The following is a 26138-nucleotide window of genomic DNA, read 5'->3' as shown; positions in this document are numbered from 1 at the left end:
GTTCCTGTAAACGTTCCCCACACTTAATAACGTCCCTCTGCGCTTACTGTACTTATTTATAATGAACGGACCGTGTGTGTTTGTGTTTTGGATTTTAGACGAGTCTTCTCGGAAAATTTCTGGACTGGTCCATTTGCACATTTAACGGGGGAGGAGGGGTGAGAAGTGAACCGACCCGAAAACGACACTTCAGATGTCCCACAATGTCTCAACGACATCATGACTCCTAGATCGTGGTTAGCTTGTACTGTGATGTCACACTGACCCCGCCCCTCATCTGACTCGGCCATGAAGGAGGTGGGGCGCTGGTCAGCAGCAGAGGTTTCTGATTGGCTGGCCGAGGAGGGAATGCCGGAATATTCCGACGCTCTCAGGAACGTAGACGGCACGTCTCTTTTGCGACTTTCCGAGTCGGATTTTCAAAACCCGCCGCTGTGTCTCGTCACCGGAGACAACGGGAGACGTCTGTTGGAGCGCCTGGAGACGCTGCGCATCGCCAACCACATGGGTAACCATGGAAACAATCGCCATGTCAACGGGCACGTTGGAAATGGGAAGATTCACAACGGGGCGCCGAAGAACGGATTCCGATCTGAAGCAGTTCAGATCCATATTCCTCTTCCATCCGAGACCGAGCGCACGGCATTTCCGACCGAGTGGTACAAAACGGGCGTGGCCTTTGGGTACGCGCTGTGCTGCTTCATCATGACGTCGGTTGTGATTTCCATCGTGCACGAACGAGTGCCGTCCAAAGAGGAGTCTCCGCCTCTGCCAGATAAGTTCTTTGATCTGTTTGATCGCGTGCAGTGGGCGTTTTCTATCTGCGAAATCAACGGCATGTTCCTTGTTGCCGTGTGGTTCATCCAGTGGATCCACCTCAAACACAGGTCAGTGTGTGACATCACAGCGTAACACAAACCGTCAGTGTGTGACATCACAGCGTAACACAAACCGTCAGTGTGTGACATCACAGTGTAGTAACACAGACCGTCAGTGTGTGACATCACAGCGTAACACAAACCGTCAGTGTGACATCACAGCGTAACACAAACCGTCAGTGTGTGACATCACAGTGTAGTAACACAAACCGTCAGTGTGACATCACAGCGTAACACAAACCGTCAGTGTGTGACATCACAGCGTAACACAAACCGTCAGTGTGTGACATCACAGCGTAACACAAACCGTCAGTGTGTGACATCACAGCGTAACACAAACCGTCAGTGTGTGACATCACAGCGTAACACAGACCGTCAGTGTGTGACATCACAGTGTAGTAACACAAACCGTCAGTGTGTGACATCACAGTGTAGTAACACAAACCGTCAGTGTGACATCACAGCGTAACACAAACCGTCAGTGTGTGACATCACAGCGTAACACAAACCGTCAGTGTGTGACATCACAGCGTAACACAAACCGTCAGTGTGTGACATCACAGTGTAGTAACACAAACCGTCAGTGTGTGACATCACAGCGTAACACAAACCGTCAGTGTGTGACATCACAGCGTAACACAGACCGTCAGTGTGTGACATCACAGCGTAACACAAACCGTCAGTGTGTGACATCACAGCGTAACACAAACCGTCAGTGTGTGACATCACAGCGTAACACAAACCGTCAGTGTGTGACATCACAGCGTAACACAAACCGTCAGTGTGTGACATCACAGCGTAACACAAACCGTCAGTGTGTGACATCACAGCGTAACACAAACCGTCAGTGTGTGACATCACAGCGTAACACAAACCGTCAGTGTGTGACATCACAGCGTAACACAAACCGTCAGTGTGTAGGTCAGTGTGTAAAGTCAAACTCCAAACAGAAAATGCTGAAGCAAAGCTGAGTGTGTAACAGAATTAATAGAAGTGTGTGTCGACTGTACTAGCCGTGAGATGAAACCAGTTCCACCCTTTTTTGTGTTTTTTGATTTTGTTTACAGTGAGGGAAAGAAGTATTTGCTCCCCTGCTGATTTTGTACGTTTGCCCACTGACAAAGAAATGATCAGTCTATAATTTTAATGGTAGATTTATTTGAACAGTGAGAGACAGAATAACAACAAAAAAATCCAGAAAAACACGTCAAAAATGTTATAAATTGATTTGCATTTTAATGAGGGAAATAAGTATTTGACCCCCTCTGCAAAACATGACTTAGTACTTGGTTTAAAAACCCTTGTTGGCAATCACAGAGGTGAGATGTTTCTTGTAGTTGGCCACCAGGTTTGCACACATCTCAGGAGGGATTTTGTCCCACTCCTCTTTGCAGATCTTCTCCAAGTCATTAAGGTTTCGAGGCTGACGTTTGGCAACTCGAACCTTCAGCTCCCTCCACAGATTTTCTATAGGATTAAGGTCTGGAGACTGGCTAGGCCACTCCAGGACCTTAATGTGCTTCTTCTTGAGCCACTCCTTTGTTGCCTTGGCCATGTGTTTTGGGTCATTGTCATGCTGGAATACCCATCCACGACCCATTTTCAATGCCCTGGCTGAGGGAAGGAGGTTCTCACCCAAGATTTGACAGTACATGGCCCCGTCCATCGTCCCTTTGATGCGGTGAAGTTGTCCTGTCCCCTTAGCAGAAAAACACCCCCAAAGCATAACGTTTCCACCTCCATGTTTGACGGTGGGGATGGTGTTCTTGGGGTCATAGGCAGCATTCCTCCTCCTCCAAACACGGCGAGTTGAGTTGATGCCAAAGAGCTCCATTTTGGTCTCATCTGACCACAACACTTTCACCCAGTTGTCCTCTGAATCATTCAGATGTTCATTGGCAAACTTCAGACGGGCGTGTATATGTGCTTTCTTGAGCAGCGGACCTTGCGGGCGCTGCAGGATTTCAGTCCTTCACGGCGTAGTGTGTTACCAATTGTTTTCTTGGTGACTATGGTCCCAGCTGCCTTGAGATCATTGACAAGATCCTCCCGTGTAGTTCTGGGCTGATTCCTCACTGTTCTCATGATCATTGCAACTCCACGAGGTGAGATGTTGCATGGAGCCCCAGGCCGAGGGAGATTGACAGTTCTTTTGTGTTTCTTCCATTTGCGAATAATCGCACCAACTGTTGTCCCCTTCTCACCAAGCTGCTTGGCAATGGTCTTGTAGCCCATTCCAGACTTGTGTAGGTCTACAGTCTTGTCCCTGACATCCTTGGAGAGCTCTTTGGTCTTGGCCATGGTGGAGAGTTTGGAATCTGATTGATTGATTGCTTCTGTGGACAGGTGTCTTTTATACAGGTAACAAACTGATATTAGGAGCACTCCCTTTAAGAGTGTGCTCCTAATCTCAGCTCGTTACCTGTATAAAAGACACCTGGGAGCCAGAAATCTTTCTGATTGAGAGGGGGTCAAATACTTATTTCCCTCATTAAAATGCAAATCAATTTATAACATTTTTGACATGTGTTTTTTCTGGATTTTCTTGTTGTTATTCTGTCTCTCACTGTTCAAATAAATCTACCATTAAAGTTATAGACTGATCATTTCTTTGTCAGTGGGCAAACGTGGGCATACTTTTTTCCCTCACTGTAAGTTTGACTTGTGTTAAAGTCTGTGATGTTATTGCTATGGTATCGTGCAGTTTCTGGGTGTTATTGGTGCTTGTAATGATGTGTTAGGTGGTTGCTATGGTGTTCCAGGTGGTTGCTAGGCTGTTGCTAGGAAGTAGATAAAGTAAATAAAAACAAGGATTGTAGTTGAAGCGCTGAGCGTGTGTATCACGTGAACCTGAGGTCACTGAGGTCACTGAGGTTAACGAGGTCACTGAGGTTAACGAGGTCAGTCCTGCTCATCTGCATGAATGTAGCTGTGGGTTTCAGACACACTGGCAGAATCATTAATCTTATTTTGCATCCTCTTTTCGTGTGTGTGTGTGTGTGTGTGTGTGTGTGTGTGTTCAGGTCCATCGTTGGTCGCCGTTTCTTCTTTATCGTCGGAACGCTGTACCTGTACCGGTGCGTGACCATGTACGTCACCACCTTACCTGTGCCGGGCATGCACTTTAAATGCGCGCCAAAGGTAACACACACACACACACACACACACACACACACACACACACACACACACACACACACACACACACACACACACACACACACACACACACAGAGACAGCTACACACATTTTATACTCAACACAACTTGGATGATCGACTACATTTCGCATGAACTATATTTTATTTTTGGCCAAACTGTCACTTTAAAGGGAATTTATAAATAGTGTGTGTGCGTGCGTGTGTGTGTGCGTGCGTGTGTGTGTGTGCGTGTGTAGTTCTAATCCTGCGCGCAGTGGAGATTGAAATAATGTGGGTTTCTAAAAGGAAGTGGGTTCATCTGGCTTGACTTCTTGGTGTTTGAACTCCTGTGCATTTGCAAGTTCACTTTTAGTAAGTGTGGGTTTTAGTAAAAATAAAAAAAACCCAAAAAACTTAGTTCAGAGGCTTATTATTTAAAAGTTTCTGAAAATAAATCTGTGTGTGTGTGTGTGTGTGTGTGTGTGTGTGTGTGTGAGAGAGAGAGAGAATGTGAATGTATAAAAATTTCAGCGTTGTGACTAAACCGGTCGTGTTTTAGCTGATCTGCAAGACGGTGAGGAGAATTTCAGTGAATCATATCATTTGACTCGATTCACTAAGAAGAGTCAAACATCCAAACGACTCGTTAGCCTTTTACTCCCAGCCCGGAAAGTTTGCGATACTTCGACAGGTGATTATTTAGTCTTGGTGTGGCTGACACGGTTCGGTGAATCGAACCTTAAATAAAAACCAGACGGATCTTGTGGTGCCGAGTCGTTCACTCAGCCGAGAGTCGTGACTCGCGAATCATCATTCAACAACTCAGAAAGTAAAAAATTAAAAAATTAAATTACACTGCAGAAGTGATGCCATCTACATCTACATCTACAAAAAAGAAAGAAAAATGGATCTTTTCCCCTTATTTTCCTTTTCTTTTTAGTTCATTTCTTTTTCTTTACGCTTTTAAAATGACGCTTTTTCCCTGTGTTTGCTGTATTTTTCTTTCTTTTTTATTGGACATTTTCCCCTTTATATTTTCTTTCCCCCTCTCATTTAATCTTTCATTTTTCTTTTCTCTCTTACTCTGTTTTTATTTGATCCTTCCATTTCCTTTCTTTCTCTTCCTTGTACCTTTATTTTTATTTCCTTTTTTAAATTGTATTATATCTTTAGTCTGGTATGGGGAACAGCACCAGCAATAAAATGTGCAACATGTGACTGTGTGTGTGTGTGAGTGTGTGTGTGTGTGTGAGTGTGTGTGTGAGTGTGTGTGTGAGTGTGTGTGTGAGTGTGTGTGTGTGTGTGTGAGTGTGTGTGTGAGTGTGTGTGTGAGTGTGTGTGTGAGTGTGTGTGTGTGTGTGTGTGTGTGCGTGTGTGTGTGAGTGTGAAATCCAGACATATTTTCATCTGTTCTGTCAGGATTTGAAGACACTGATTGCAGTGGTATTTTGTTAACAAGGAAGTGAAATGTCTCACTACATGTGTTTCTACATTCTTGTGGTGTGTGTGCGTGCGTGCGTGCGTGTGTGCGTGTGTGTGTGTGTTACAGTTGTTCGGTGCCTGGGAGGCTCAGTTTAGGCGCATTATGAAGATGATCTCGGGCGGTGGTCTGTCCATCACGGGCTCTCACTCCCTGTGTGGTGATTACCTGTACAGCGGACACACTGTCATGCTAACGCTAACCTACCTGTTTATTAAAGAGTGTGAGTGTACACACACACACACACACACACACACACACACACACACACACACATCAATTGTGCCATCTGGTGGCGATATTTGTCTTTACAGCCACTTTCTATTTGGCTTTTGTTAGTGTTCTGAAGTGTGTGTGTGTGTGTGTGTGTGTGTGTGTAGATTCTACGCGGAGGTTCTGGCTCTATCACTGGGCGTGTCTCGGTCTGAGTGTCAGTGGGATTTTCTGCATCCTCTTGGCTCATGATCACTACACGGTGGACGTGGTGGTGGCGTACTTCATCACCACACGGCTCTTCTGGTGGTACCACACTCTGGCCAATCAGCAGGTGGGTGTGGCCTGAGTGACAGTGACTCAGCTGCCCAATCAGAGAGTGAGACAGGGAGGGCGGGACTGACGGTGATGGACACACACAGATAAACACAGAGACTTGTATAATCCTGGTCCTCATGTCATAACACTTTTCTCTTATTTATATCTCTGGGTTAACATCCTACAGCACCATAGCAACCACTTACAATAACATTGCAGATACCTAGCAACAGCCTAGCAACTGCCTGGAACACCATAGCAACCATCTAGAATAAAATTGCAGCCACCTAGCAACCATGTACAATACCATAGCAACTACATGGCAACACTCTAGCAAACACCTAAGATAACATACCAACTACCTAGCATCATCTTAGCAACCATCTGGAACACTATAGCAACCACATAGTAACTCCCTAGCAACCATATACAATGCTATTGCGATAACATAGCAACAGCTAGGCAACCCCCTGGAACACCATAGCAACCATGTAGAATATAATAGCAATTACCAAGCAACAGCTTACCAATCATGTGCAATACCATAGCAACCACCTAGCAACATCTTCACAACCACATAGTAACACACATAGCAACCACCGAGGATAACATACCAACCACTTAGCAACCCACTTTCAGTCACTTTGAATAGCATAATAACCACCAGTAATACCATAGCAACCACCTAGAAACATCTTTTAACAAATGTAATCATTTTTATTAACTAATAAATGAATGGATTTCATTTTTATTACTAAATTAATAAACAAATGAAGAAATGATAGATAAATAAATCAGTGTCAGTAATCAGTAATAAATAAAAATAACAGGAAGTACACATGAACTGTGACAAATAAATAAAGTCATGAATATCTGTCCTCTCTCTCAGTGTCTGAAGCAGCACTCGCAGATTAACGCGTTTTCTCGCGTCTGGTGGTTTCGTCTCTTCAGCTACTTCGAGCGAAACGTCCAGGGCGTCGTCCCTCGCCACTACCAGGTGCCGTGGCTCCAGTTACCGTGCCGACTGTCTCCGGGGGGCCGGGTGAAGTACAGCCGTGTGGACTCGCTCTAACCTCGGGGACGGGAAAGAAAGTGACAGAGACTCGTTTCCCATCAGCCCCTGCAGCCTGGGCTCAACACTGTGATGTGGATTTTCCTTCTTTCAGAAAAAGTTTTTTAAACAGTAAACGTCCCTGAAAAGACGACGTAGCGCCAAGAAACCAGTTTTAATATCTACACCGCTGCCGAGATCCTCATCTATACATCGATATATCAACATATAAACATTAAGAGTAAACAACCACCAAATAGTATCTGAAGATTTTGTTCGGGATATTTTTTATAAGTGCGTTGTAATCGTATTAATCGTCGCGTAGGAGACTTTTTTCTAAAGACTTTGGCAGATTTATTTTCCCAAAGTAAAAAAAAACAAAAAGAGAAGTATTGGATGTTTTTTAGATTTGTATTCTTCCTGAATGCTGGAGCGTCTTAACGGGAGATTTGAGATTTTTCCAGTGCCTTCCTCCTCAGCGATCCTACACCGCACGGTTTCTCACGGCTGTTAGCGTGTCAGCGAGTCTGTAAATTCAGCTTGAGCGCTGGATGTTTATCTGTCTTGTGACCAAATCGTTTGAATGTAGGTTAAAGGTCAAGTTCGCTTCACCTGATCATCCAAAGAGATTTTTTTTCTTTCAGAAGCGTTCATTTTTTTTTTTTTTGTTCTGGGCTAATAATATTGACACATACAGTGTATTAGAGATGAGGACGGTGGCCTGGAAGTGTCGACTCGGAATGGAAAGGGGCGGGACTTATTGCACAAATACTCGCTGCTTCGTCGCCGATTGGTCGCCGCATTGCACCGTTATATTGATGTGAAGTTTCTTCTGCTATTCCGAACAACGCGGCTTCCTTCATACGCCACAGCGCTGTTCTGGATCCTGATTGGTCAGAAGGTGTTGATTAGTTTTCTGTAACAGCAGCTAGCGCTGACACTAGCGCAGGTTTATATTACCGCGCTCGTTCTAATACGTTATCGTTTCTATAGCAACAGCTCTGTCTTTCTAAAGAAAGGTATTGTCAAGCTCAGTTTAATGGATTTTTGGTTATTGTACTACAGTTTTGCAGGCAGTATGTCAGCTGAATTATATATCGTGTATTGTAGAAAAGTCCTCAAGTATCGCGATGATATTTTCGTCCTATCGCCCAGCCCTACCCTGAAGTGTGTCTCTCCTTAAGCGTATCTGAAATAACATCGGCGTACCACTGACGAAAATAAACACGAATAAAAGTGTCGTTAGATTTTATTCAAGTTCACGTGAGGAAACGAGTACAAGAGCGCGTGATGTTCGCTAAGAACCGCCCCTTCCAGTTAATGTGTAAGTATTTCTGATTGGCGGATTTGGTTTGTTTGTGTTCTGCGCGTACAGGCCACCGTAGCCGAGCGATACGGTTCTGATTAAACGACTTCGCCGATGCTACGACGTCCAGCGTGACGTCAGTACTCCAGTCCTCCACCGCCTTCAGTCCTCCACCTGTTCCTTCTTTAACTTATTCGTTAAATTCATTTTAGACACTAAAATAAATAAATAAATAAAGTGACGTACAGGTCTATATATGCGGACGCTAAAACGAAAACCTTCGCAAAACGAAATACCGTTATAAAAACATGACCGAGTCTGGTGACGCGGCGTTTTGTGTCGTATCGCGCGACTTTACTGCTTACTGAGGCTCCGTAAGAGACCGGGTCGGTTTGCACAAATTTGTACAAAATGGCGGACAGAATAGACACTCTCATGTAGCGTGTTAACGAGGTTATAAATTAGCATATTTAAACAGATGGCATAATATAAATAATAATTCAAAAGTAATTTTATATCACATGACCAGAATGTGTATAGAGAGAAAAACTAAATATTTTCTAATTTATTATTGAATTAAAAATTCTAAATCCACGATAAGGTGTGTGTGTGTGTGTGTGTGTGTGTGTGTGTGTGTGTGTTCCTAAAACAACCACAATTGTATTGCTATACCAGTGTTCAATGGCTGAGTAGTACAGCACCCTGCTGTAACTTTAATACCCCAGTGTGTGCATTTGAGTATCTCACACACACACACACACACACACACACACACACACACAGACACACACAGAGCATTATTACAATAACATGAATGTAAAACTAAAATATTTACTGAACAGCTTTGAAGAAATGAAGCACTTTATAACGCATCCTAATCCAATCTCCTCAAAATCCTTTATTCCAAAAACAGTGTGTCGTCTCGATCGTCTGTAAATGTAGCTCTGTTGCTAGCATGCTTCGAGTCCGGGCTGAAGTTCAGTTGCTATGGCAACAACAACTCTGTCAGGCCTGTGCTGATAATCAGTAATACTAAACGTCACTGGATTTAACACACATTTTTATACTGTTCTATTTGACACCGAACTCCAGAGATTCTGACTGCAGATGAGAGTGACTGTAAAATTCTTAACCCCACCACATCCTAAATACCAACTACATGCTAAACACTGCTTTATCTTTTTTTTTTCTTTGTAAAATATTAACTTGAATTAATTTCTCAGTTTGATCACAAAATTACCGAGAATTTAAAATCATCCGATCCGTTATAACTGCCAATCAAACTTACTGATTCTTTTCTGTGTTAAATGAATGAGTGTTAATTTTTCTTCTTCTTTTTTTTTCATGTTTCATGTGAATCAGAATCTTGTGTAAGTAATTATTTTCCCCTTGTTGTCGATGTTCACTTGTTTGTGTGTTATGATAAATGATTACAACATGAACGACTCAAGGGGTGGAGCTTGATTAAAATCTTTTATTCTGCATTTTGGTGGTTGTTTTATTGGCTGTCTTCGTTTTGCACTTCATTTTAAAAATAAAATTTCAAAAATAAAAAGATCACAAATAATTTTTTTTTAAAAAAAGTAAATATTTAATGACGTGTGGATTTTTAAAAATGTATATAATTAATGTGTGACTTTAAAATCATGTCCATTAAAATTTACGGTTAAATTTGGAATTTTTTTTCTTTTTTGCATTAATATTAATACGATTTACACGCGGTTGCCGAGTTGTTGTTAAATAACAATATAATAAAGTCGACATTTAGTACATAAATTAATAAATTTGTTTAAGCGCCCCCTGGTGGATCTCATTTTTTTTTTGTTAAACTGAATTAGAATTTTGTATCTCATTATTTTAAACGTGAGCTCAAATAATTAAAATTAAACTTGATTTAGTTTAACATCAAAGGCTGGTATGTGATTTCAATACATCCTACAAACAAAAACGATTTAAAGATAAAATTCAAATCCAAGCAATTTCTCATAAAATTGTTCGATAGTAGTGCTAAGGTGATTTTTGACAGTTTTTGTTTGTAATCCATTTCATTTTTATCCCAATAGTTCACTTCGTGTTACAGGTGCTGAGCTACGATTGGTCACATGCTGTTTAGGGGCGGGATTTTCGATTAAATCCTGACTTGAATGTAATTCAGTACTTTAATACAATAAGATTACTTGGCCACTAGGGGGAGACTCTCACTGTGGAACTGTAATGAACAGCTGAGTTCAGTGAAACCTTTAGATTTGCTGAACATGTAAATATATTCTATACAGTGGATTGTATAAAATATTTATTTTTATCTGAGTTAGTTATAATATATATATATATATATAAAAAATAAAATTAATAAGTATCACTTGCATGAAGTTACAAACTAAATTTATTTCGTTTCTTGGTTTTTATCACAGGTTTAATAGCTATGTTTCACAAACAGAATTATTTAAACGTTCTTGTTTGCTTCGTTCCTTCAATTTTTTCTTTTTTCCACTCCTGATAGGGTGGCTGTGTTTCTAAAACCATTAACATTCACAGAATTTGTACACAGAATCAGTACATTTTGTAACAGCATTAACAGTCTGATTTCATTTCTTTCGGGTGACGTTCCTTTTATGAAATATTATTTTGTACACCACTAGATGGCAGCAAAAGGTCATAAACGTGACGTGACTGTGCATTTCACCATGTTTCTGCCCTGAAGCTGCACGTGTGAACTCAAGTAAGCATCATGTAAATATGTGTGAGAGAATTATTGTCAGAAGATCACACATGAGAAATAAAAACACATTCAAATAAATCACACGAATATATATTAATTGGACAAAACAAAAAACGTGAAAATAAATAAATAAATCACACACAAAACAGTGTTACATGTGAAAAATATGTAGGAATCACATGAAAATGAATCATAGGAAAATAAATGAATCATGAAAAGAAATGAATCATGCTTAAGAATCACATGATTTTTTTTTTGTAAGAATCACATTTAAAAATGAATGAATCATGTGTAAGAATCACATTTACATTTATTCATTTAGCAGACGCGTTTATCCACAGCAACTTACAAATGAGGAAATACAAGCAAAAAGAAATGAATCATGAAAATAAATGAATCCTGTGTAAGAATCCCGTGTTGTCACGGATGCTGCAGTAGACTTCAAATCAAGACAAATAAAATAAACGTAGCATTAAGTCTAATCTATATTTATGAGCTACTAACTTTTCTTGCTTTCATCCAGCATTAAAGGCTACAGAGGACGCTAAAGCACAACTTTAAGTTCTCTGCAGAAGACATGGCCATCTCTCGCACATTACAGACATCAACACCAGTTTAAAGGGGTCACATGATGCGTTTTAATGTTTTCCTTTTCCTTTAGTGTGTAATGTATCTATTTGTGCATGTGTAAGATCTGCAAAGTTACAAAGCTCATAGTCTCCCACAAAGGGATTTATTCTAACAGAGAACACCGCTCCAGACCCGCCTAAAACTCCTCAATAGAAGTACAAGGCAGGCCATACACGAAGGCTACTCCTGAAAAATGGGGTGATTCCGACTTTGCTTGGACAATGTTGCGCTTCTGAATCAGAACCTGTAAGTATGTTTGATTATTTTATGAAGTATTAACTGTTCAAATGCGGAGTTTTGTGTTGTGGCCCAGGGCTCAGTTGTAGACCTCCGCTCATGTGCTAGCTAATGTTATTGTGTTGAAGTAGTTTTGATATTCAGCTGTGGGAAGAGAGTTACAAAATAAAAACTTACTGCTGTGAAATGTTCTGCTCAAGTCGTGCTTGCAAAGTTGGTTCCGATTGATCTGCTCGATCATCTGCATTTTCTGAATCTGACTCAGGCTTGAACTGACTCGGCAAAACATTATTAACTGTGTTGCGTAGAAGCTTAGAATTGCTTTAGAAGCCTTGGAAGCTGAAGCTTGGCATTATGATAAGGGGTGTTACATTTCCAACACACGTTTTTGGCCAATCACAACGCACAACGGTCAGAGCACTCTGGGCTTTTCGGAAGGAGGGGCTTTGGAGAAACCGGAACTCAGTTGGAGTGTTTCAGGCAGCGTGGGAATAGAAGCACTTCAATAATGTACAATATGTGACAAATAATGTGTTTTTTGAACATTAAAGCATATTAACCTATTCAATTACATCAAATAAACAAAATAATTAATTTTTGAAAAGCTGTGACGGCAAGCATGCAGCCCATGCCCGCAAAAAGTGATACGCTCCTCGGACGACTGCTGCTGACTTCAAGCTGTCCAAAACACTCGAGGTGCTGAAGCGAGCTGTCCATTCAGTACCGCGGGTGTTTTGGACAGCTTGAAAGCACATGGCTGCAAGGCGGGGCGGCAGAAACACACATGGCTGGCGGCCAATGAATGGAGCGGAAGCTACTCACCATCCAGCAGACATCGGGAGGATATAAAAGGGCAGCGGCAGCACAGATAGGTGAGACACATCTCCATGCACGTTTATACTGATGCTTCTGTCTGCGTACATTCCAGACGTTGACGGAGAAGAAGCCAGTGCAGAAGAAGACACTCCGTGGACCAGCTGCACCTTTGGCCATTACCCACAGTCAGCACCGCACTCCCTGGGTCCCGCTTCGAGCCAGCTCCAGCCAGATCGCCTCTCCCCATGCTGGGAAGACAGCGCCCGACTTCACCTTCAGACAGAGCCATCACACCTGCACCATTCCTCTTCCCTCATGGATTCAAAATAAAACATCACTCTTTTTGCACCTAATCTGCCTCCTGCGTGTCTGTGTTCATCCCGCCGCAGCCTTGAGTCGCCACACTCCGTACACCATACAATGGATTTGAAATGAAACAAACAAAATGTGATTGAAGTGTAGACTTTCAGCTTTAATTCAAGGGGTTTAACAAAAAATATTAGGAATTACAGCCATTTTTTTTTTTACAGAGCCCCTCCATTTTCACAGGCTCAAAAGTAATTGGACAAACGAACAATAATAAATATTAGGATTATTTTTAATACTTAGATGCAAATCATTTGCAGTCAATGACTGCCTGAAGTCTGGAACCCATGGACATCACCAAATACTGAGTTTCCTCCCTTGAGATACTTTACCAGGCCTTCAGTTGCTGCTTGCTTGTGGGTCTTTCTGTCTTCAGTTTTGTCTTCAGTAAGTAAGGTTGAGGTCATCAGACATTTAAGAACATTTAATTTCTTTGCCTTAAGAAGCTCTTGGGTTGCTTTCCCGGTATGTTTTGGGTCATAATCCATCCGTACTGTGAAGCGCTGATCTATCAGTTTTGCAGCATTTGACTGAATCTGAGCAGAAACTATAGCTCTATACACTTCAGAATCCATCCTGCTCCTTCTATCAGCAGTCACATCATCAATAAACACCAGTGAGAGAGTTCCACTGGCAGCCGTACATCCCCACGCCATAACACTTCCTCCACCAGGTTTGACAGATGATGTGGTATGCTTTAGATCATGAGCCCTTCCTTTCCTTCTCCATACTCTTCTCTTTCCATCATCCTGGTACAAGTTCATCTTGTTTCAGAACTGGTCAGTCTTTTGATTACCCCTCTCTCTGCTTCACAGTCCAGGTGATCAGGGAAGTTTGTTTGTGACACTGAAGGCATCCATTAACCCTCAAAGACCAAAACTGCCGTCTGTGGCTAAAAATATCTGTTGTTTTAAATGTTTAATAACTTTTGAATCCAAGCTGTATGCTTTAAAAAGTCCCGTAAAGTGGTATCATAGTTGTGTCAGCTGGATGTTCAGATGATCCGTAGTGAATGCGGTTCCATCATGATTATTCCATCACATTCTGCAGCATTGATTTGTCAAGGAAACCCATGCAGTTTGTTCCTCTGAGCCAAACAGGAACAGCTGTTATGCTTATTGCCAAGTGTCTGTTGACACAACACTAATTTGTCTTGGTGACAGGACCTTCCAGTACAGAATAAAGTACAGACATGCCAAAAAAATAAATAAATAAATGCAATAATAAAAATATAGGCAATAAAACAAAATATAAATAATAAAACAGAGAAAAATACACAATAGAAAGTATGAATGCCTATTTACAGATGTTATATACAGATATAGTTATATGCAAACGTAAATGGAATGAATGTATATATATATATATATATATATATATATATATATATATATATATAAATAAATAAAAGCACATTGGTATATTCACCATGAAGTGTCCCATTTGGCAATTAGTGGACAATCGCCTGATGTCAGAAGCTGTTCTTGTGTCTGGATGTCCTACAATAAATAAAAGCATGAAAGGAGCAAAAAGAAATTTGGACACATTTATATGTATATCTTCTTCCATTTTTATTGTAGTCAAGAGGATGAGAGAGGAGATGCCCCCAGTCCCCATAAACGTTCTTCCCGAAGACACTGAGGCTGAAGGATGTGTCCAGGAGGGTCCGGAGTGCCAGCAGAGGAGACAGAGGGCCACACCATATCTTTCCTCCATACCAGTCCCCCTGACCAGGAGAGGAAGAGGAAGAGACAGTGGAGCAGAAAGGGAACATGGAGACACAACACCTCATGCCCCAGAGGAACCAGGAGCTGGGTGGAATGGACCTGAGGTGACAGACACTGCCCAGTAGCTTCCATACTTTTTCCCAAAAAAGAGCCCCTGGATTACAGGGTTTTGTGGGTGTAACATACTTTCCTGCACAAAATTTCAGAGTTTTTTAGTGACAGAGCTGTCAGGATGATCTGTCACAACACCAGTATGAATGCAGAAAAGGAGCATGCTAAGAGGAAGAAGTTTGTTTGGGAAAAGCTGAAGCTTGACACATTCCTGGTGTATGTGGCCTTTATGATCCGTTTCGGATGTCCTGCCTCTGGATGGAGCTCTAATCTACTCCAATTCCAGACTTCTGGGACTACGGCTGCTCCTAACGCCATACAGACTTCATATAAATCCATAATGAACTTTTTCACACCATCTGTTGTTCCCCAGATGAGGACGGGTTCCCTTCTGAGTCGGGTTCCTCTCAAGGTTTCTTCCTCTTAAAACATCTTAGGGAGTTTTTCCTTGCCACCGTCGCCACTCAGTGGCTTGCTCAGTTGGGATAAATTCGCACCTTTAATATCTGTATACCGTGTTGATATTTCTGTAAAGCTGCTTTGAGACAACGTCTATTGTAAAAAGCGCTATACAAATAAAACTGAATTGAACTGAATTATGATTCATATGACACTTCTGAAACTGCCAAGAGTTAGAGACTACTGGAAGAAGGGATTACACCTAAGTGTACACTTTCCTGCTTCTATCATGACCAGAGGCAGGTTCATGGCAATAAGCAGAACTGTTCCCATGAGATGACATGGAAAGTGACAGGAAAACACTCCAGAGTATGGGGTGCGTCTCCAGCCTCTTTACACCACTATAAAACACGCATGCATCTGTTATTTCTCTTGGTTTTTAGTTGTGTTTTTAGTTTATTGGCAATCTTATACATATACATATACATACATGGCAATCTTTGCACAAAATATCCTCCTGACTCTACTGTTTAGGAACTTCTTAAAACTTGCCATAAATCTTACCAGTTTTGGCTACTCATCTCATATACCTGAGAGGCACCGCTTTCAGGTTGCTTTGTGGGATCTTCCCTAGAGTGAGAGTGTAAAACAGCTGCCCCCAGAGGTAACAGACCCACACTAACAGGGCAAGAGACCCACCTTGACCGGGTAACACACCCAGATTGACAGGATAACAGACCCAAATTGATGTTGTAACAGATCCAAAGCAACGCGGTAACGGAACCACATCAACACAGAAAGAAACCCACATTTACAGGGTAACAATCCCACATTTAACAGCCATGAGGAGAGACATGCTCAAGTGGGACAGACTGTTGCCGGAAGAAAATCTCAGGCGCTGAGATTAGGACTGGCTGGTAATCTACAGCCTAGTTTACCACCATTGTCTACGCCATTTTGGTATGCACCAATTTGTCAGACTGTGCCATTCTTCCCTCTCCCAATAGCTGATCCACTGGTATTTGCTGGTATCGGCCCGATACTGATCCTGGGTACCGGATTGTTGCCATCTCTAGTTGTAAACATGTACACTGTAGTGAATTAAATCCGATCGGGCAGCATCACCATTACCTACCTCACGTATCACACAATCATCCTTGTATCCTCGTACCACAAAACTACATCATCCTCAAACGTCACTTGTCATACACTTTTTTTTTTTTTTTTTAAATCACCAGATGAATCATCTGTGAATTAATACTACTGTTCTTCACTTGAGGAAACTAAAAGCAGATCCCACTGATTGCTCCGATTGTTCTCTGATGCTACAAAGTGTCAGAGATTGTGTTTTAGTTGCCATGGTGACAGAGGAAAGACCATCACATAGACTCTAATAAGTCTGTGTTGGAGTGTGTGATCATATCACCATCTAGTGGTAGAGCAGTTCTATTGCTTTTAGTTCTCTTGAAGGACAATTTCCATTTCTATTAAATTCTAAAATATTATAATTTAGTGGTTAATAGTAAAGTAAAATCTGATGTTATAGTAATAATTATTGTTCCACTGGGAATATACTAACATGTACAACAAACCTTTCATTTAAAAAAAAAAATTAAACCATTAATAATAAACAGGAAATAATGAAAACAAATAAAATACAGGAAACCATGGTATAGTACTGATTTGTTCAGGTTGGACTATTATTTTTATTTATAATATTTTTGATAACAAATAAAGATGTTTAATTTATTTTTTATTGCATTTACTCATTATTTATTTATTTATTTTTAATATACTGCGTATGTATTTTATTTAATCTAACTGGAGTATTTTACATGGCATTAATTGGTTTTATACGGAAGCCCTAAGCAGCCATGCATTATTATTATTATTATTACTTTGTTTTCTCATGATATTGACATGACATAAAAGTTGTTTTCTCATGATCACACCTTAATTTTTCAGTGTATTTGACATAAATTTTTGGAGGCTGCAAAAGCTTAGCGCAATCCCAGAGACTTCCGCATTAATGTCCGACACTTGAGAAGGGGACACCCCTCTCTCTTAATACGGATATAAAGTCCATCTCTACAGCGGGCAATTATTACATTTATGATGGCGAAGATGTCAATGTTCAGGCAACACCAGTCACATTCACAAGTAGTGAGAAAACAGCTTTTTGTTATGTCGAGATCATGAGAAAATTCAGTCATGAGCACAAGATAACAAGAAAAAATAAATAATAATAATAATAATAATAATAATAATAATAATAATGAATGGCCACTTAGAGCTTCCATAGTTTTATGAATGAATTTAAGTATTATTTATTAGTGAATTTTTAGCTTTAGTTAATTTCTAGGTCTAATATTCTGAAACCAAAGTTCAAATAAAGGGTTTTTACTGCTTAACAAATAAAAATTTAAATGGAAAAAAAACACCAAACATTATTATTATTACTATTATTATTGTTAGATTTATATGCACCCTTATTCTACATATTGTTTAGTGGTTTTGCACTGTATGTAATATTTAGGAAAAAAAAATTAACAGCAAGTATTAACTAGATATGCAAGGAACAAAAAGATGTAAAAATTCTGGATCCACCTTCAGGACAGAAGATGAATTTTTTGTCTTATTAATTTCGAGAGAGAGAATAAAGAGAGGGTTGGGGAGGGAACACATGTTTATAGCTGCTGTAGAGCAAGTGAGAACAGGAGCTAACTTGTTTCACAGACATTAAAAGCAACTATAAATGGTTAAAAAAAAGTATGACGTGTTGTTCTTTAAAACTGGAATCGTTGCCATGTTGCTGTGGTATTTTTTGTGATTATTAGCCGAATGTTTGACGTAAGAGGAAAGAAGGTTTGGAATAAAGGCATCACCAGTCAGTACTCTAGAACAGTGGTTTTCAAAGTAGGGGCCGCCAGGGGGCGCCCGGGGGGCCTCAACAATTTGGTCGGAGCCACCAAGCCCATCCCTCCCACTAGTATGTTTTCTCTTTCTCACTCTCAGACACACACACACACACACACACACACACACAATCAAGTCCTAATGTAATGTAATGTAAAGATGCAAGATGTAATTATTAATAAAAAAAAGGGGGATATATTCAGAAGTCTGTATTTTTAATGTGTTTTAAAGGCATCTTGCAAAAGGGGGGCTTCAGTCACATGTTAATGACACTTGGGGGGCCTTGCCCTGGAAAAGTTTGGGAACCACTGCTCTAGAACATTAGGGATTCTAGAACCTTTGTACTGAGGAAGAACGTTCACATAGATGATTCTGGAACGTCTCACAGCGCTGACATACTCACCAGTTCTTCTCTCATGCACTAGAGGGCGCTCTCACACTTCTCTCCAGTGACACTATTATTAGTCATTCATCACTCATCACACAGCCTCATTCAGACATCATCAGCATCCCATAATACTCACGCCGGTTAAGTGCTGTTTGGATTTATGGGTCAAAGGTCACAACTAGGGTTAATCTGACCTATACAGCCCAACCTGAGAGAGTTCATTGTTCCCTGACTGTGTTTAAAAAGTCACCGGTTATTAAACGCCAATCCAAATAACATTTTACTGATTATTCGTGAAGATACACCCCCCCCCAGCCCCCTTCCCCCCCGGTTTCAGAGATCACAATAATTTCACGATAAATATGTATGTATGCATTTGTCCACACGTATACAGTCCGAACAGAAATAAATCCACTTTTTTCACAAGTTTTCATTCTGGAAGTTTCTCTCCCTTTGAAATCCTTTCAAATAAATTTCAGTGTATAAAGATTTAAAAGCGCAAAACTTTCTCAGGAAAGATAAAACTTTTTTGAGATTTGTAACATCATGTAACAGTCGCAGTGAAGTTTTACATTGTAGATGATGGCGTTATAGTTTTGTCGCTAAAACACTGCACTGGTTTAGCTTGGCTAACTTGCTAGCTCACTAATCAGATTTAAAAACGGACAGCTCTAACGGAGAGTTATTACAGGATTGTTTTTTTTTTTTTAAATTCTTACACAATATGGCTTTAAATACAGGAACAAATTAAATAAAAATCACCAAACTGATATTTGTGTCTGATATGACAAGGTAGGAATCAAAGACTGCATGTAAATGGCAAAATGGTAAATGTTGTGTTTTTGTAGGAAAATAATCAACAAGGGGTGTTGTGATGAAGCGGAGATACTGTTACTACAGCTGAAGTGTTTTATTCCTCTTAATACCGCAGAAATGAGCTAATAATGACACTATTAACTTCATTAATGAACAACATATACCTTTTTTTATCCGTTTATAATTAAATTTAATGTTGTGGAACATCCGGGAAACAAATAGTCACTTACAGTGGTGCTTGAAAGTTTGCGAACCCTTTAGAATTTTCTATATATTTGATACATTTCTATATATAAAGACAACCCAATTAAACAAATGAGACAAAAAAAATTACACCTGGTCATTTATTTATTGAGGAAAATTATTTCAAATTTCATATCCGTGAGTGGCAAAAGTATGTGCACCTCTAGGATTAGCAGTTTAATTTGAAGGTGAAATTAGAGTCAAGTGTTTTCAATCAACGGGATAACGATCAGGTGTGAGTGAGGGCCGTTTTATTTAAAGAACAGGGATCTATCAGAGTCTGATCTTCACAAAACGTTTGTGGAAGTGTAAACAAAGGAGATTTCTGAGGGCTTCAAGGAAAAAAAAAAAAAAAAAAAAAAGTTGTTGATGCTCATGAGGTTGGAAAAGGTCACAATAACATCTCTAAAGAGTTTGGACTCCACTAGTCCACAGTCAGACAGATTGTATACAAATGGAGGAAACTCCCCAGAAGTGGTTGACTAACAAAGATCACTCCAAGAGCAAGACGTGTAGTAGTCCACGAGGTCACAAAGGAACCCAGGGTAACTTCTAAGTAACTAAAGACCTCTCTCACATTGGCTAATGTTAATGTTCATGAGTCCACCATCAAGAGAACACTGAACAACTAGGGTGTGTATGGCAGGACTACAAGGAGAAAGCCACGACTCTCCGAAAAGAACTTTGCTGCACTTCTGCAGTTTGTGAAAGATCACGTGAAAAAGCCAGAAGACTAATGGAAAATGGTTTGTTGACATAAACAAAATATAAGTTTTTGGTTTAAATGTGAAGCGTTATGTTTGGAGAAAGGAAAACACTGCATTCCAGCATAAGAACCTTATCCCATCTATGAAACATGGTGGTGGTAGTGTCATGGTTTGGACCTGTTTTGCTGCATCCGGACCACGACGACTCGCCAGCACTGATGGAACAATGAATTCTGAATGATACCATCAAATTCTAAAGGAAAATGTCAGGACATCTGTCCATGAACTGAATCTGAAGAGAAAGTGGGTCATGCAGCAAGACAACGATCCTAAACACACGAGTCGTTCTATTAAAGAACGCTTAAAGAAGAATTAAGTTCATGTTTTGGAACGGCCGAGTCAAAGTCCTGACCTTAATCCAGTAGAAATGTTGTGGAAGGACCTGAAGCGAGCAGTTCATGTGAGGAAACCCACCAACATCCCATAGTCGAAGCTGTTCTGTTCTGAGGAACGGGATAAAACTCCAAGCCGATGTGCAGGACTGATCAACACTTACCCCAAACGTTTATCTGCAGTTATTACTGCACAAGGGGCTCACACCACATACTGAAAGCGAAGGTTCACATACTTTTGCCCCGCACAGACATGTATTTTTTTAACGTTTATACAAGAAAATAAAAAACTAAAATCTCAGCCAAGTTATCGAAAGCAGAATAGTTTGGTTTTAAAAAAAAAGTTAAACTAAAGATAAACGATGCACTCACTAACGAATAAGTGAGAAATATCAGTATGCATGGTGTATCTGATTATCAGCGCAGCCCTAAAGACAAATTATATCCGTGTTGGAAAGAAGGATTTTTTTTTAAACCGTTAAAATCTGTTCGCTCAGCACAATCCGATCTCACTGATGACCTTTTAAGTGTTTCTCTGGAATGAAAGCGGAGAGGGTTTAGTCCGAGCCGAGTCTGGAACGCGACCAGCTCAAAGGGGAAATGCTGTCTTTACTTTCACTGATTAAAGAAAGAAAAGAAATCCTGAACTGAACTGATGCCTGTGTGTTTGGTAAGAATTAAAAAAATAAGCCTCAGTTCAGTTTTCCAGTCATTTATAATCATCTGTGTTTAGATTTTCACTGCCGCTAAAGGCTAATATAGCTAACAAGTCAGGGAAGCATATGGCCTCCAGTTTAGCATGGACTATGTGGAGTTCTCGCTTTCTTCCTCTGCACATGTGTATATATATTTTTGATGGCACTCAGACTTGGGTAAGGGGCGTGGCCTAAAGATCAAAAGGTTGAGATGGTACTCTAGAAGTGATTCAGATGAGAATATATTTCATAATTGATTTGTATATTTAATTTTTAAATACTTTTTATGAACAAAGTTTACACACAGTGCTAAACTGGAGGCTATAAGTTTACATTTGTTAGCTACATTAGCCTCGTAGCTACAGTACAAAACTAAAAGAGTGACCTTCAGACAGTAAATAAGTCCTGGATGATCGACTACATCTGGGGTAAGATTTCTGTTTTGGTCAAACTATTGCTTTAATAACTTTAGAAATAAAATATTTTAAAAATGATATAGGCATATTAGACTGGTCATAACCATGGTAACGTTAGCTAACCTAATTCAGTGAGAAAGGTGTAATAGCTAGTAGTGTTGTTTAGTTAGTTGCTTAGACTTTTTCACTAAATTTGGTGCCATTTTTGACCCCTTTAGTGACACACACACACACACAGTGCACTCCACTAATATTAATAATAATAATAAACTTTATTTTATAAAGCGCCATTTAATCGCCTTTAAAAACAGCTTCTCAAAGCACTGAGCACCTATTGGCACCCTTGGTAAATATGAGCTAAGAAGGCTGTGTAATATTATCTAACCTTTTGTTTAAAAAAAAAAAAAAAAAAAAAAAAAAAAAAAAATTCACAAAACTACTCAAAACACAGGTTAATTAAAAAAAAAAAAATCTTTGTTAAATATAGGTGTGCAACAATTATTGGCACCCTTTTAGTCAGTACTTTGTGCTAGCTCCCTTTGCCAAGATAACAGCTCTGAGTCTTCTCCTATAACACTGATGAGGTTGGAGAACACATGGTGAGGGATCTGCGAGCGTTCCTCCATACAGAACCTCTCCAGATCCTTCACATTTCAGGTCCACACTGGTGGACTCTCCTCTTCAGTTCACCCCACAGGTGTTCTATGGGGTTCAGGTCAGGGGACTGGGATGGTCATGGCAGGACCTTGATTTTGTGGTCAGTAAGCCATTTCTGTGTTGATGTTGATGATGTTTTGGATCACTGTCCTGCTGGAAGATCCAACCACGGCCCCTTTGAAGCTTTCTGGCAGAGGCAGTCAGGTTTTCATTTAATATCTGTTGATATTTGATGGAGTCCATGATGCCATGTATCCCAACAAAATGTCCAGGTCCTCTGGTAGAAAAACAGCCCCAAAACATTAAAGATCCTCCTCCATATTTAACCGTGGGCATGAGGTACTTTTCCATATGGCTACCTCTCTGTGTGCTCCAAAACCACCTCTGTGTTTATTACCAAAACGCTCTATTCTGGTTTCATCTGACCGTAGAACCCGATCCCATTTGAAGTTCCAGTAGTGTCTGCACACTGAAGACGCTCGAGTTTGTTTTTGGATGAGAGTAGAGGCTTTTTTCTTGAACCCCTTCCAAACAGCGTGTGGTGATGTCGGTGACTTCAGATTGTAGTTTTGGAGAATTTCTGACCCCAAGACACAACTAACTTCTGCAGTTCTCCAGCTGTGATCACTGGAGATGTTTTATCCACTCGAACCGTCCTCTTCACAGTGCGTTGAGACGATATAGACACGCGTCCAATTCCAGGTCCATTCATAACATTTCCAGTTGACTGGAACTTCTTAATTATTGCCCTGATGGTGGTAAATGGGCATTTTCAATGCTTGTGCTATTTTCTTATAGACACGTCCCATTGTGTGAAGCTCAACAACCTTTTGCCGCACATCACTGCTGTATTCCTCGCTCTTACCCATTGTTATGAATGACTAAGGGAATATGACCTATGTGTTACCTCATATTTATACCCCTGTGAAACAGGAAGTCATGATTGAACAATTTCCTGTTCCTAGTCACCCAGGTGTACTAAAAATGTAAAATATCAGTGGGAATATACTTCAAATATAGTTTTCGCATATGAATTCATAAGGGTGCTAATAATTGTTGCACACCTATTTTTAACAAAGATATTTTTTGGATAAACCTGTGTGTGTTTGTAATTGTTTGATATCCATGAGAGCAGAGTATTTTTGTGAATTTTTTTTTAAACAAAAGATCAAAAGGTTAAAAAAGAAAGACACAACCTTTTTCGCTCATATTTACCAAATATATTTTTGGCAACAAGAGCCAATCATTGATCACTATTGTTCCTTACGATCCTGCGACTAATCACAGATCACCACTGATCCCGTCAACTAATCACCAATCACAATAGTTTATATCGTTTGCTGTTCTTATAAAACTCTATTTACTCTGGATTTAGAAAATCTTCCTTCTTCATGAAACAGGTTTTGATATGCAAATGAACATGCCGATCAATGAATATGCAAATTAGCCCATACTGTCACTGACTTCTAGCTACATTTCCATTAGCTACTTTACTCTGAAAAGAGGTAGCAACACTGACACCTAGAAGCTACTCAGTTTAGAAAAAGAGTCACTGAATGAAATGAAGCTGTGGTTATTTCATTGAAAATAAATATTAAAATAAATAAAACCTACTGTTTCTCCACAGCAGTCTTCAGTGAACAGAACAGCTAACTGTCACGAGCTAACCTGAAAGGATTTCTGAGAGGATTTTTAAAACTATAAAATGGGAAATGTGTACTCAGTAAACTTAAGAAGATTATTATTTTTTAAAAAATGATTCAATCACTGATTTAATGCTGATAAAGTGCATTTTACCAACACATAAATACCTTGTTGACGGTTTCAGCTAGCCGTTAGCTTGGGCGTTGAGGTAATTTTCCAGGCTCTAGCAACGATAAAAATATCTGTTAAAACACAGCTATTAACTACATAAATTAATGCTGTGATTGTTTCAGAAGTGAGAAGAGAGACTAACAGACCAAAAATAACACCAATAATCAGTGTGAACCGAGATCTTTCTTACAACAGCCATCTTCCCTCTCTTTGGCAAGGAGGAAATTCGGGATGAGAATCCTTCGCGAGCGAGTCGATTCTTTGACTCGGTTCTTTGCCGCCGATCTTTATGGTGAACGATGGGAGTCGACTCATACATCCGAAGAGTCGTTCTGGGATTTGAATTGAGAAGCCAAGAAATAACCTCTGAAAATCGTCGCAATTTATTCAGAATGTGTTTGAATGACAGGAAGTGCTTAATAATGTAATAAATAACGACTTTCTGTGGAAAATTATTAAAATAAAACTAGCCATTGCTTATGAAAATGCATCGATTCATTGGCTATATCAGTTCATTTTGCAGCTATTTTTTTTATTTAGGTGTTGTTTATTCTTTATTTAATGCATTTCTTTACTAAATAAATGATTCATGTGTAAAGAAAAAATGCCAAAATAAAGGAATCACATGTAAAACATTCAAGTGTGCATCATGTGAAAATATATGTTGCGAAAATATACGAATAATCCATCCATTCATCTTCAATTGCTTACTCCTTTTCAGGGTCACGGGGGAACCTGGAGTCTATCCCAGGAAGCATGGGGAACAAGGCGGGGTACACGCTGGACAGGGTGCCAGTCCATCGCAGGGCACAATCACACACACACTCACACACCCATTCATACACTACGGACACTTTAGACACGCCAATCAGCCTACCATCGTCCACGCATGTGTTTGGACTGGGGGAGGAAACCCCCACAGCACGGGGAGAACATGCAAACTCCACACACACAGGGCCCCACTGGGAATCGAACCCCAGACCCTGGAGGCGTGAGGCGAATGTGCAAAACGTGTGAACAATGTGAAAAGTCTAATTTCACACGTGAATCATGTGACTGATCACACGTGAAATTCATGTGACTTTCTACATGGCTGTATAGATCTAACTGAGCGTGTTATTGAGTTATAAAGATTTACTGTGGCTAAAACACACACACACACACACACACACACACACACACACACTCACACACACACACACACACACACACACACACACACACACACACACACACACACACACACACACACACACAATGAACCAAAGAAAAGTTCACTTCATTCCTCTCCATCATCTCTTTCTCGCCTGCAGGTAAAGGTAACGGCATCCGGATGGCCTTAACTAAATATTCAGATTATCCTGCCACTCATCATCACCCCATCAATCAACATGTGTGTGTGTGTGTGTGTGTGTGTGTGTGTGTGTGTGTGTGTGTGTGTGTGTGTGTGTGTGTGTGTTCTGACTCTGGGCCAAACTGCTCGAGCGCAGGAAGCATTAGTAAAAGTCGGCACGCTGCTGTAAAGAGCAAGAGGAAATTACAGATACTCCAAGTGAAACTTTCCAATCCGGGAAAAAAAAAGAAATAAAATAAAAGACGAGGGATAAAGGTCAAGGGTCAAAGGGAAACTGTGACTGACTTTGGAAGAACTAATGAGCCTACGTGTATAGAAATCTGAAATAGTTCTACTATTAGTTATGAT

At 40.2% G+C, this 26138-nt stretch overlaps 1 protein-coding gene and 1 long non-coding RNA gene across 2 annotated transcripts in view; one reads left to right on the top strand and one right to left on the bottom strand.

The window, feature by feature from the left end:
- Positions 1-9870, top strand: part of sgms1a (sphingomyelin synthase 1a) — a 17499-nt gene extending 7629 nt beyond the window's left edge. The window contains exons 2-6 of the mRNA XM_017475647.3: positions 99-887; positions 3902-4019; positions 5568-5721; positions 5879-6045; positions 6919-9870. Of these exons, the coding sequence (XP_017331136.1) occupies positions 289-887; positions 3902-4019; positions 5568-5721; positions 5879-6045; positions 6919-7101 (1221 nt within the window). The 5' untranslated portion in view covers positions 99-288 and the 3' untranslated portion in view covers positions 7102-9870. The remainder of the gene's footprint in view (positions 1-98; positions 888-3901; positions 4020-5567; positions 5722-5878; positions 6046-6918) is intronic.
- Positions 9871-13038: 3168 nt separating this feature from the next.
- On the bottom strand, positions 13039-24675 carry LOC108269689 (uncharacterized). The gene is made up of 4 exons (XR_001813522.3): positions 24583-24675; positions 24433-24488; positions 14583-14653; positions 13039-14320 (listed from the first exon to the last, which is right to left on the bottom strand). It is a non-coding gene; the product is annotated as an uncharacterized LOC108269689 (long non-coding RNA).
- Positions 24676-26138: the final 1463 nt, after the last annotated feature.

Source organism: Ictalurus punctatus, chromosome 9 (assembly GCF_001660625.3).
Source record: "Ictalurus punctatus breed USDA103 chromosome 9, Coco_2.0, whole genome shotgun sequence".
NCBI lineage: Eukaryota > Metazoa > Chordata > Actinopteri > Siluriformes > Ictaluridae > Ictalurus > Ictalurus punctatus.
Note: the sequence above shows the minus strand (reverse complement) of the source record. Positions and strands in the feature narration are given on the sequence as shown.